The 13,122-nt window shown below is 41.7% G+C and overlaps 1 protein-coding gene across 1 annotated transcript; it reads left to right on the top strand.

Annotated features, from left to right (window-relative positions):
- Window positions 1-600: 600 nt before the first annotated feature.
- LOC310934105 (discoidin, CUB and LCCL domain-containing protein 1) lies at window positions 601-12,936 on the top strand (the record flags this gene model as incomplete). The annotated part of the gene is made up of 15 exons (XM_083897750.1): window positions 601-703; window positions 4,910-5,131; window positions 6,158-6,295; window positions 8,049-8,100; window positions 8,180-8,252; window positions 8,349-8,482; window positions 8,573-8,610; window positions 8,808-9,002; window positions 9,380-9,492; window positions 9,588-9,759; window positions 9,877-9,969; window positions 10,188-10,281; window positions 10,431-10,468; window positions 10,566-10,673; window positions 12,509-12,936. 15 exons carry the CDS (start codon window positions 601-603, stop codon window positions 12,934-12,936), a joined length of 2,001 nt encoding a protein of 666 aa, XP_083753876.1.
- Window positions 12,937-13,122: the final 186 nt, after the last annotated feature.

Below are 13,122 nucleotides of genomic sequence, written 5' to 3'. Positions count from 1 at the left end.
CGTCTACCAATCATTGGAGTCAGTAGAGTCTCAGCTGCCGAGCAACCACGGGTTGCCAGTTACATCAGAAAACTAAACCTAAAAGACCTTGGCATTTTAAATTTGAATTTAGTAACTGTTTTTGGCCACATTCTTACATATGGCACCTTTAACTTGAGTACATGCATGTATACATACCTGCATTTATTTATTTAATTCTTTGTATTTTTTTTTTTTTTTACATACGTTTATACCGCTTACAATATATAAATGTTTCTGTTTAATGCTCTTAAATGACTACTTATCATTATTATTATATTATTATCGGTATTAAGTGTGGTGCAGATACAGTGCACACGTGAGTAAATCATTAATAAATTGATCCCGCGGGCTGTTCTCAGATCAGCACACGCCCACAAATTACACCGTCCAAATATGGGAATGGAATGCGCGTGAGGTTTTGATTGACACTCGGGAGAACCAATGAACAGTCGAGCTGTCGTCTCGTGGCCAATAGTAAATATGCAGTAGTTCGTAGCGCATTGTAACTTCAGTGAAGCACAGGACACTGAGCCTGTGGCGCCTGCACCTTACTTTTCCTACGAAGAACTTTGGGAAATCATGATTTGTTCGAGTGAAAACGTCGGGAATGATGTGAAGTCTTTTATCGCCGTTTTCTGGGTCACTTTCAGCGTCTGTTTCCTGGTTGTTCACGGACAGGAAGGTGAGAGACTCCAACTTATACGTTGACGGTTAACATTAAAGTCTTGAGGAGAGACTTTATGTCAAGTATCTCGTCATCTCGCTGCTAATTTAAACATTGACGAGCAACTAAAACTGAATCATTTCCTTTTAGTTTTAAGTTAAATGCATATGTTTTAATGGAGTGACTGATTTCAGTCACTTACTTTTTTTTTTTTTTTTTAATCATCCTTTGCACCTTTTCACTATATGTGACTGTACATATGTGACTGTATACATACAATGTACACACCTGCCTTAACATTTCTCCTGTATAATACAAATGAAATGGTCTGACAGTGAGCCTGTCTCCTGTATTTATGAAAAGTAAAGCCATTTCTTGCAGTTTTTATAGGTTGTCATTTCCTTTTTCTCAGTGTTAATATAATATTTACAGTTTATTCAGTGTTGACAAAGTGAGAAGATGCAGCAAAACAGAACAACCACAAACACATAGGTGGAGGTTTGGTACAGTCAGTGTCATTGTTTTTCTTTAATTATTATTATCTCTCTATTCACTCTCATATATTTTACTCTACGACAAGGCTATTCAACTTAAGGCCCGGGGGCCAAATCCGGCCCTTCAAGCAATTTGGACCGGCCCGCGGCCCATTAACCCATAAATAAAGAATGTATTATTAAAAAGCTAATAAAACCGTAGCTTCGCCTATTTCTGGCACTTTGCGACACTTTGTGATACTTATCGCAAATACTAGTACAGCTGTAATAATAGGCAGCCTATGTATGTACCAGAATATTTTGCACTATGAGCCAACTGTAGTGGTGCCTGTGTCTTGTTGGTACTGTAACTTTTATTTTTGCACTATAATGAGCCAATTGTACCTGAATATTATTGGTACTGTTACTTATATTTCTGCAAAAATAGCCTATTGTGGCCATTGCACTTTAATGCTGTTTATATTGTTACCTCTAATTTTGTAAGAGCCAGTTGTGACTGTTCTACCCAAATGTTGGTGGTACTGTAACTGTAACCTTTTTGCTCTATACTCAAATTGTATTGTACCTGAATGTTGGTGGTTTTGTTACTTACCTTTTTAGCACAAAACTAGCAGCCATTTCAATAAATAAGTGCTAAATAATTTATGACATTGTGTATCTATTTGTATCCGTTTACTGCACATGCAACATGAAATAATAGTACAGGGGTTGACCGGCCCACTGGCAGGACAGCCGTCCGAAAAGCTGGCCCTCTGAAAATTTTAGTTGAATAGCCCTGCTCTACGACATATTAATAATAGGGTAGCACACATTGAGTGTAGATACAATATAAATATATATAAAAGCTTATATACTGTACATACACTCATACAGAGCTTTCCAGTTGTAATGAATTAAGGGGTGGGTCAAAAATATCGAGTTGGTGATATATCGTCGTCCTTCCTTGTGCAATACGATAATCGATAGACCAGGGTTTACCAGTTTACAGAGAGATAATGGTGAAGAAAGCTACGATGCTCCATCCACGTTCACGACATAGACTTTATGCACTTTGTGCTCTATGTTGTGAATAAACGGAGCAATCCTGCTCTTTTAACTTTTCACGGACGTTTAATTTTCTTCCGGTAGACAGATATCGTGATGTATCGCGACATGACTGTCTTGCAATATGTCGAATATCCCAGAATAGTTGTATTGTGATATTATTGGTATCGTGGACCATGTATCGCGTATCGTATGGTGAGGTAACCCCGTGATTGACATCCCGAGTCAATATTCTAGTTGCAACTTTGCAGCGCTGTAACACATTACCGCTTGTAATGCCAGTTCATTTCAAAGTTAGTTATGGCATAATAAATTAGGGTGTAAGGAAATACTGATACATTAAAATATCATATTTCATGACTGATACTGACCAAAATCACTGAATGGGAAGGGCTGAATAATGAATCGAATTTTTCAATGAAAATGATATAACCACTCCCTCTGATATTGCCAATCTTATCGCAATTCCTGTCAAAATAATTTGATATTTATTCAAAATCGTCCAGATAAAAATGTAAAATTTGATACAATCCAAATAATCCTGTATTTTGCATACTAAGCACAGTTGTCGTTCTTTTTTCACACTTGTTGGTCCTGCCCTCAGGAGCTTTGATGTGCGACTGTTAATTCTATTATCGTTAACCTCATGAAACATACGTTAGACTAACGCTGTATTCAGGTCGGTTGGTAGGGAGTGGGAGTAAATAGTGCATATCAAATTGAAGAAGGTGCAAATGTTGACCATGTGAGGTCATGGCAGCATTCTTGACATAGTCTTCCCTTGTCCATGTTTACCTACTGATACCAGCGCTGAGCGTACCTTTCCCATGTTTTGTTTGTTTTGTTTTTTTCCAACAACAGGAGTCGAGTCCATGCGCAGCATGAATCACAATGACCGTGCACCAACAATGTACGGCCTCCACAGACTGCGACTCTAATGATCGGCCACACCACAGATATGTTTTTGCTTTCGTCTGTCTCTCTGTGTGGGTTTAGTTTTCCCCACATCGGCAGACGATTAAGTTCAGGGTCAGTTATTTTATTCTGAATCACTTTTTAACTTCAGAGAGCTTTGGTGGGGCCAGGAAATGGGGGGGGGGGGGGTGGGGGGGAAACATTTTAACCTCCGTGTTGTAACTTTCTGATTGACACACAAGCCAGAATATAACAATGTAGTGACAGGTGAACATCCTGTCTGCTCGTGAGAACTTGTAAGGACCTGCCAGTAAAGCCTCAAGTGGAAAACAAAGTTGCTGGGGTGCTTTAGATTAACTGTCTGCTTTTCTACCAACCAGTTCAACTTAACTTTTTCAAAAAAAATTTGCGGACAAGCCAAACAGACTTCCTGTGAAAGTAGGTGAAGGGGTTCAGTAAACAACGGGCAGATTATCGGCCACCCAGAACTTCCCCGACATCGCAGGCCTCTGTGTTCTCCCAACGGAAGGTGACAGATCCATGCTCTGTTGCCCACAGTTACAGTACATGACTGTGGCATTTCCAGGGGATCCTTTGGGAATTTGAGTAGGGGCAATGACATCTAAAGGTTCAGGGTTTTAGCAGCTGAAGTGCTGTCGGGAAGCAGGGGAACGGCTGGTGTGAGGCAGGATGTGTGCGACACTGAGTAGGTGGAAGGTTATCCTCTGGTTTCCCCTCAACAGATCTTTAGGAGCCTTATATGGAAGGACAGGGATGTAGTGTAGACTTGGATGGACCTTTTTTTTTTTGCTGTTTTGACCAGTCTTTCTCCGATCTTGACTTCTTAGGGGTTTGGATTTCAGCCTGCAGCCCCCACATCACTTATCTCTGTCTGACCACTGTGGTAATAGACTAACTTGTTTTTTTTTGTGACCCACGGGAATATTACACCATTTAAATATTTGTGTCTTCTGTTCCAGTTCAAGTGTTAGTCACTGCAACCGCGGATCAGAGGAAGTCATGAGTCAATGCCCAAAAACGGGTCTCTTATGGAGACACATTCGTGGTTAATAAATAAACAAACATTCGATGAAAAACACTCCGTATATACAGTGAAATTAAGTTATAATTACGTAATATTTGCAGTGTACATTGTAAGAGTTTATGGAGCCGATCACTACTCACGCAGTTGTGTCACCTCACAGTTATGATCAGAAGAGTATAAACATGCCTTGGTCTGTTCAGAAAAGACGTATTACTCATATTACAGAATGTTCTGAAAGGGAGCAATAACAAAGCTCTTAATATTGTGTGTATTTAATCGAAGGAAATTAATGATGAAACTGTCTGCTGCTCAAGATTGAGATTAGCCGACTACGTCTCTTCTCGCGGATGTTTTTGAAGCGAAACAACATACTCTAAAGACTTATATCCAGCCAGCAGCAGCCTGTGTAAACAGGGCTGACAGAACACTTCACAATGTTTCTAAAGATTGAATGAACGAATGAAAATACAGTAATCGTTCATACACGGTGGGAAAAATCACAATTTCCACTTTGTGTACTTTGTAAGAATTATTTGTTTAATTTAAAATCACAAGATTGGACTAATTAACTTGTTTTTAAAGTCACTAACTGACATACTTCAATGACAGCAGTTATTCTGTAAAAACAGACAGCAAGTGGTCAGAGTTTCCCTTGGATTCAAAATGAGCTACAAGTGTCCTGCAAGTTTGAAATTTGTCAACTCAACTGTTGAACTGTGGTTTCAGGTGATGGCTGTGGACGCACACTGCTGGGGACAGAGTCTGGCACCTTGGCCTCTCAGAACTATCCAGGGACATACCCAAGTAACACCCGATGTACATGGAGGCTCCGTGTGCCAGACGGCTACACGCTGCAACTGTTGTTCGGGGATTTGGACATTGAGAGCAGTCCGGGCTGCAGCAACGGCTCTCTTGTGATCACAGACAAAAATGGACAGCCCAGTCTGGGTAAGTATGCTCACCAAGAACTCTTTAAAAAAAAAAAGCTGTCAGGCTTATGGCCCAAACATATATGTTCACATGTCTCAGCTTTTTCTGAAATACTCACTTAAGGCTTTTTCAGACATAAAACATGGGTCATTTGTGAAGATTTGGGTTCCAGACATTTTCTGGAGTTGGTCATTTACATATGATGAATTGCATGAGAAGCATTCACAGCATCAGCAGAATCCCTGGAGGATCTGAGCAAAGTTGGGAGTGTTGTCTGGTTTGAGCATGTGGTCAGCAGGACAGTGGCCCATTCACTCACTGTGGACTCTCCAGAGTTTCTCTTGCATTCACACGGGACTTCACTCGGAGATTATACCAGGGAGCTGGTGGGTGAAACTCAAGACAGTGTCTTCTGTCGACATTTGCGTTTACACATACAACAACTATCACTTGAGAATCTCTGGAGTTGAGTGCATACTTGATGGCAACTGAATAGACTTCTTATGTTCCAAGTCATTAATGATGCTGTGCCTGCCATGACTGTTGAAGACACACAGCGGGGCATGCCTTTCCTTTGACATACTGACAAAGGAGGCCAACCTAATTTCGCAACATGCAAACGCACATTTTTAAACCAGGTGTATCAAGTCGTGTCTTGAGGGTATAAAGGTTTGACAACACACCAAAATGAAGACTGGGAGGTTCAGAGGAGAGAAATGTTCTGTTACTGTCCATCAATTCTGTCTGCTGATGATGTTGTCTTTGCTTTTTCTGCATTCATTTTCTTTACAAGTGACTTATGGCACATTACTAGTATGATGAGACTGACATTATCTACATTCATAAACTAGAGAAAGTGCTCAGAAAGCGTCAATGCACTAAATCCATCTCCAGATCACAAACAACAAAGTGTTACTAAGTATTAAATGTCATTGTTAGTAGCTGGAAATGCGTTTTTTGTTCGAAGAAATGTGTGCAAACAAATGTGTTGTATTTGTGTTTGTGTGCTTTTAGAAATGTAGTTTGTGGGTCTGCACGTTACAGGTCCAGTGTGTGGGAAACTGGATGCATCACAGAAGAATATTACCCTGAAAAGCAATGAAGTGACAGTAACGTTTAAGTCGGGCCCACATCGCTCTGGACGAGGTTTCCTGCTGTCCTACGCCTCAGATCAGTATGCAGGTATGATGCGTGCAGTTATACGACGTTTATTGGAAACTGTTTTTTTACGACTGTGCTGTTATTGTCCGCGCTGGATACGTATTTTTAAACATTTTCAGTTGGAACTGAATTTCTAAAAATTTAATTTGCAAGTTTAAACTGGTGTTATCTAAACACTGACATCTGAGTGAGAATGTGTGTGTGTTTGTGTGTGTGGTAGTGTACATATGTGTAGTTGTGAGTGCATGAGTCACTGCTTATTGGCATTCATCCTCCATCACTATCTTTGCTCTGGCGTGTTTGCTCAGAAAGCAGGAGTCAGACGCCTTCTCTCAGGCTGAATGGAATGAGGCCTCAGGCTTAAGTCTGTTTCATGGAGGGGCTGGATTTCTTTTCTACCCCCCCTGCTCTGTTAACCACTGCGAGCCCATCCCATCCTGTGCTCGTCTCCGTAAGGCAACTCGGTGCAGAGACTGTGGCTTTACCAGCTGTAAAATCCACACACAGAGGGGCTTATTTTTATTCATGTTTATACAACATGAACCATAATTACATCGTGATATTCAGGGGTTAAACTACGCATGTAATGTCCAAAATGTTAAGGTTCCCCTTGTGTGTTATTTGAGCGATGGTGTGGAGTTGTTCAGTCTGAATGCTAATCTATATTTGGAGCTAGTTTCCTTTTCTCTGCATGAGGAGATTTGCCCTGCACATTATGTATCATAGTTTCCTGTTTTGCACCGACTTGTTTATGAAATCTGGCCATGTCTGGAGCTAAGCCCATGTTCAGACATACAAACCACTGTCTGTTAACTGTGATGACACAAAGACCGTTGGCTGTAACCGTGAACTGTGACAAAGTCACTGTAACAAAGGACTTAGTCACATCAACAGTGATGACCGATCATCCCCTAATTTAGCACTCGGAGCATGCTTCACTGTCTCACACAGACTCTGTTTGTTTGTTGTTGAGTGAATGGCAGTCGTATTATATAAGCCGCAGATACTGGGCCCCACACTGTACTATTAAAGTCTTTGACTTAAACTCGTCATTATGATGTTACAGCTGAGTGCAAGGTGCAATGGCGATAGGAAAATGACACCTTCGATTAAATTATTATTTACTGAATAGTGTTTTATTTGCCATTTGTACATGCATACTTATAGTGTCTAGGAGTTTTTGTGCTGGGTTCTCAAGTAGTAGTAGTAGTGTGATAATAGAACAGAATAAGTAATAAGAAAACAAAGAACACTATATATTTACACTTTAATAGATTATTCATGTAAGTTTTCATGCTACTTATTTTTATTTAAAATATATAAATACACTGCACTGCAAATACAAAAATGGGAGAGAAAGAGCAGAAGTGTTGTTTAGTACAATTTTGTGTACAGAGCAAAGCTTATAAGTGACCAATTTAAATGTTGATAGTATAGATTGACTGTTATGTTTTTGTCTATGACCAATGCTGATCCTTAGTAATCAGGGCAGCACATGACCGATATATATATATTTGATGATATGTATGATGCAGATTATTTTTTGGTTTATATGCTCTTTGCCACCTGGACAGTGTTTTGTGGGAAAATTATGACTTGGTTATCTACACACAGGGGTGTTCTATCTATCTATCTATCTATCTATCTATCTATCTATCTATCTATCTATCTATGTATCTATGTACCCGTTTCCTTACTCTTTAAGACTAAGTCAGTTCAATTCATTCTTATGAGTGATCATTTTTAACACGTGTCTTTCTTCTCATTTTCACAGATCTCATTTCTTGTTTACAGCGAGGATCTCATTTTAGCTCTCAGCGTGTGAGGTAAGTGTTTGACCTCTCCATTCCCTATTATTGAATCTCCCTCGGTAGAAAAATAAGAGTTTCTCACATTTTATCTCAGTGTTTACTGCCCTGCTGGATGCAAGAATGTCGCGGGGGACGTGTGGGGAAACTCTGAACAGGGTTACAGGGATGTAAGTACTCCAACTTTCATTCAAGCTTTCTCAGTTGTTGTTGTTGTTTATTTAAATTAAGTCTGAAAATGGCCCCACACGTCCTCTCTTTCACAGACCTCGGTGTTGTGCAAGGCTGCCGTCCATGCGGGAGCTGCATCCGACAGTATGGGGGGTCGCGTCACTGTGACTCGTGACAGAAGTCTTACGCTCTATGAATCCACCTTTGCCAATGGGATCCTCTCGAAAATGTGTGTCTGTCAAAAACTCTCCAAACTAGTTTGGTGTATTTCTGATTTGTGTATAATTCGGCTGACCATTCACTTGTCCTCTGTTCATAGGGGATCATTATCGGAGAAGAAGCTGCTCTTCAGCAGAGGTATGAGCCCCTTTAAAATGTTTCTGTGAAGTGTTTGATACATGGTATACGGTCAGCTTTTTGACTCATGCGGTTTACTACAGTGTAAACACGATCAGCAGTAAAGTAATCGAGTGGTTTCTTGTTACCATATTGTATAAAATCACTTCCGGTGAATCACTCCGACGACTCCCTCCTTTCCTCTGGTCTCTGTACAGAATGCAACAGCATCCTGACTGTCTCTGGTTTTAATGCCTCATCGTTCTGGAGTAAAAACAGTCAGGAGCGCAGAATGTTGTCGTCGTCGCCCAGAAACATGGCTTCAAGTCCTGACTTCCTACTCTGGGCAGCAGACGGTAATGACCCCAACCCGTGGGTGGAGCTGGAGCTGAGTGATAGAAGCACCATCACAGGTATGTTACATATGTAAATATAAATAATTATTTAATGTAATGTTATTTGTATCAGGCAAGCGATGTGTTTTGTTTTATTGCCAACAATTCTTATGAATCTGATTCAACGAATAAGCTGTGCCTGTCACTGTTCAGTTGCTCGAGATCTTCACTAGTACACTACACTACTTATTGTATGTTAATCTGCCACTGAAAATAGTCTCCAAATGCACTTTACCAGCAGCTTTGAACCAGCATATTCAAAGCTGACGGACACAAACAGAACAGGAACGACATGAAAAATAGAAATATCTCTGACCTAATTCGGTAAATGTCCAACGGTTTTGACTGCATGTGAAACCACTTTTTTTTTTTATCTTCTCCCTCTCCTCCTTCAGGAATAATAACAGTAGGATCAAATGACTACTACACCGAATCATTCAGCCTTCTTTTTAGCAAAGATGGAAAAAGTTGGAAGCTTTACAAAGATGCTTCCAGCAAAGAAAAGAAGGTATGTTTTGCAGTTGACGTTCTGACGTCCTCAAGAACTGGTTGGGTGTCATGGTGTTCTCTGTAAATAAGTAACTTGGTTGTTATGGTTCCCAGGTGTTTCAAGCCTACACCGATGGTCACCTCAGTGTTCTCAACAGCCTGTTTCCTCCTGTGGTGGCTCGGTTTGTTCGCCTACAGACGCAGAGCTGGCACGGCAGAGCTTCAGCTCAGGTCCAGGTCTTGGGTTGTCCTGCAAAGGTCACGTCAAAGTCTCGCGCAGCCGGAGGTGGGCATAAGAAACCATCTGATTTATCCAGAGTAAACGTCATCTCTTTGCAGGATTTATTTTTGCAGTCGATCATTCCTGAGCTTACGATTGTCTGTGCTGCTACATGTCCAACAGAATCTCCGTCCATTAAAGTCAACATGGGAACACCGCACCCAAACTCCTCTTCATCCCCTACAGAGAGCCCAGTGTTAGTGGACACGAGACCGAGTATGAATAATCGTCCTCTCCCTTGTTTGTATCTACACTGTGAAGATTAATACCTGTCTGTTTGAGCACAGATACTTGTAATGCACTCGTAAAAAACAATCCAAAATGTCCTTTAAGATCACCTTCAACAGTGTGTACATTGCAATTAAGTGCATTCCTTCCTCGTTCTCGTACAGCTGTTTACTCACTTGTGAACACCACCTCTTGTGCTTCCATAGGCACCAGTCAGCCGGTCATCGTGGCAGTGGGAGTGGTCCTGGGGTTGATCATGTGCGGCAGTTGTTTGTTGGCTGGAGTCTGGTGGAAAAGAAGGTACAATAGTTAATAAATACAGTTTTATACTCCTAATACTTGTGTGATTTTTATACGTTTTGCACTTTGATTTAAGAGAATTGTATAACGTATATGTGTACGATAATGTCTTATCATGTTTGTGCTTTGTGTACATCTCATCCCTACAGAAAAAAAGATTCACAATTGAAGTATTCTCTACCCAAAAGTAAGTCAAGTTACTTTTAAAACAAATGGACCACAATCTTCAGTAAAATCTCTTGTCAAAAACCCTCTGACTCTTTGAGTGTCTATGTGTCATGTAGGTTGTCAGAGTTTCCAGGCAAAAAGTCTTCCCTGTCCACCATCCGAGCTTATATCCTACCCACTGGAGCGAAACGTCCACGACGCTCTACCTAGCCCTCCTCTCAATGGTGAGAATTCATGGAAACATTTCATCGATTTGTTTGTGAGGCAATCACAGCAACTCTCGTTTGTGCTGCCCTTACAGCTCATTTCGAGAATACTGGTTCTTTTCCCTCCTTTGTTTTTCCCCCATTCTGACTGTCCCTGACCTCAGGGGTCAGTTTGAGGAGCTCATGCCAGGCCTGACAGGCAAACAGCTCTCTCTACGAGATAGCCATTCTTTCCCCTGGCTCAGCCCATCACCCCGTCACAGTATAAACATTCCTTTCTTTGGTCCACAGAGCCTCTCTGAAAGAGACCCTTTAATTGGAGCTTGATAAAGAGTGCTCAGCCTGCTCCCCCCGCCACCTCCCCCACCCGTCTCCTCTCTGCCTGCCCGTCCCCTCACCCGGCAAGTGGGGCCCTTCAATGAGAGGTCCAGTGATTCACAGGCCAGAGGGTCAATGCTAAGACAAAATATGTCCCTCACTAAAGTGGGTCTAATTATAAAAGTTCCTGCTCTAACTCCCTGTGGGCTCTTGTCTAGGTGCAGGCCTCCCACACCATAGCCTCCTCTCCTGGGATGAAGAGTGGTGCTGGTGGCCAGACTGGGGGCTCAATATTGGCCTCATGCCAAACTGTTATTGAGTAAAGAAAGAAGCATTTTCCAGAAATCTCAGCACAAGACGCTAAAAAGCACTTAGAAGGGTTTTCATGACTGCTGCTGTACAGTACACTACATTTTCCATCAGTGTAATGGAGCAACATACAGTAGTGTTGGATGCACCATTGTGTTTTAAAGCTTATATAAAATGTTAGCACAACACAATACAATCCAAAGTTATGTTTCCCCATGCTGCACAGCCCACCCTACACATATATTCATCATGGTGACCAGTAAATAAATAGCAATCGTTAAATAATGAAAAAGAGTTGGGGACAGATCAATACAAACAAAAAGTTAGTTTAGCGTAGCATAAAGACAGGCAATGGGTGGGTTAAAAGACAGACATGTTATGAGTAACAGTTACCTCTTCGTTGTGACAAAATCTGCTTCCAAAGTCACACACACGGTTTAAAAAGATAAAAACTCAAATTTAAATGGATAATAATAATAATAATGTGTAGTGATATAGCATGTTCAAGGTACCCAAGGCCAATGTGACCGAGTGTTAGAAGTCAGATTTTAGTCAGACTAAGAAAATAATTCAATAAACACATTAGTCTGACTATTAAAATCTTAGTCGGACTAACATACCTGGATAATGCGATTCATAGTCCGATTATTCCTGTACGTTTACTCTTTTGATCCGGGAGTAGGAGGAGACGACGTGTAAACTGTAGTACTTTTGCCGGAAATCATACCGAGCAGTGTATTTCTTTGGAATACACAGCAACCACATCTAATCTGTATCACGATCGACATGTGCAGCAGGTACAAAACATACAGAACCACAGCACGATCCATCTCACTGTCGTTTGGTTTCTTGTGACGTAAAGGTCAACAGATCAATATGCAGGAGCTTATAGAGAGATACAGCGCCACCTTTTGGAGGCAGAGTCACATCTACACGTCCAGTTGTAAGATGCAAGTTATCCGATTGCATGTCTAAGTCGGACTACAGCCTTAGCTCGATTAAACTGTGCATATCGATGTACGTACCGACTTGTCTTTAGAAGGACAAGAAAGTCTGTACTGGTTGGCAACCTCTCAGTTACGTATGTAACGTACAAATACGTAACAGAAACTGATTTATTTGATTCTGATATTAGCTGATGTGTGTGGTGTGCCAGTGCTTGTTGTATCTCCAGTGAATAGAAATACAGTCTGACTCATCTCCATTCATCCTTTCACTCACCCCAGACTATGCCGAGCCTGCTGTTGGACAAAAGGTCGGGTCAACGTTTAGACGCTCCTCAGATGAGGGCTACACCACCCCCTTCATCCTGGCCCATTATGACACTCCAGGCAACCTGCCAGAGTACGCTGAGCCACTTCCTCCAGAACCGGAGTATGCCACTCCGTTCACTGAGCAGCCCTGTGAGCCCAACCTGCCAATGGGGATGCTTCACAACAGCGCGCACAGACATCCTGTGTCGGCACCTGCCTCTGGTGCCAAGACGACATCCAGCCACGCTCAGTACGACTGCCCCTCACACAGGATGCTATCGAATGGCTACTGCACTCCGGCTCTACATGCCAACGGCCCTCGACCAATCAGCACAGTCTATGCTGAGCCCAAGTCATGTAACTCTTTACTGAAGAACCACACATATGAGGAGCCCTTGTGAGCACAGCAAGCACAGACACAGAATAAGACTCTTTTGAGCTAAACTGTGAATTGGGACCAGGCAGCCACTTACATTATGGTCCCCAAACTGTCCAGTGTTGTCTAGCATGTCCTCATGCCTGAAGGAGCTGTACTTCCACTGAGGAGTCACTTCGGTCTGCTGTGCATATGCAGGGGTACAGAACTG

Source organism: Microchirus variegatus, assembly GCF_963457635.1.
Source record: "Microchirus variegatus genome assembly, chromosome: 1".
Taxonomy (NCBI): Eukaryota; Metazoa; Chordata; class Actinopteri; order Pleuronectiformes; family Soleidae; genus Microchirus; species Microchirus variegatus.
This window is presented reverse-complemented; position numbering and strand designations above follow the sequence as displayed.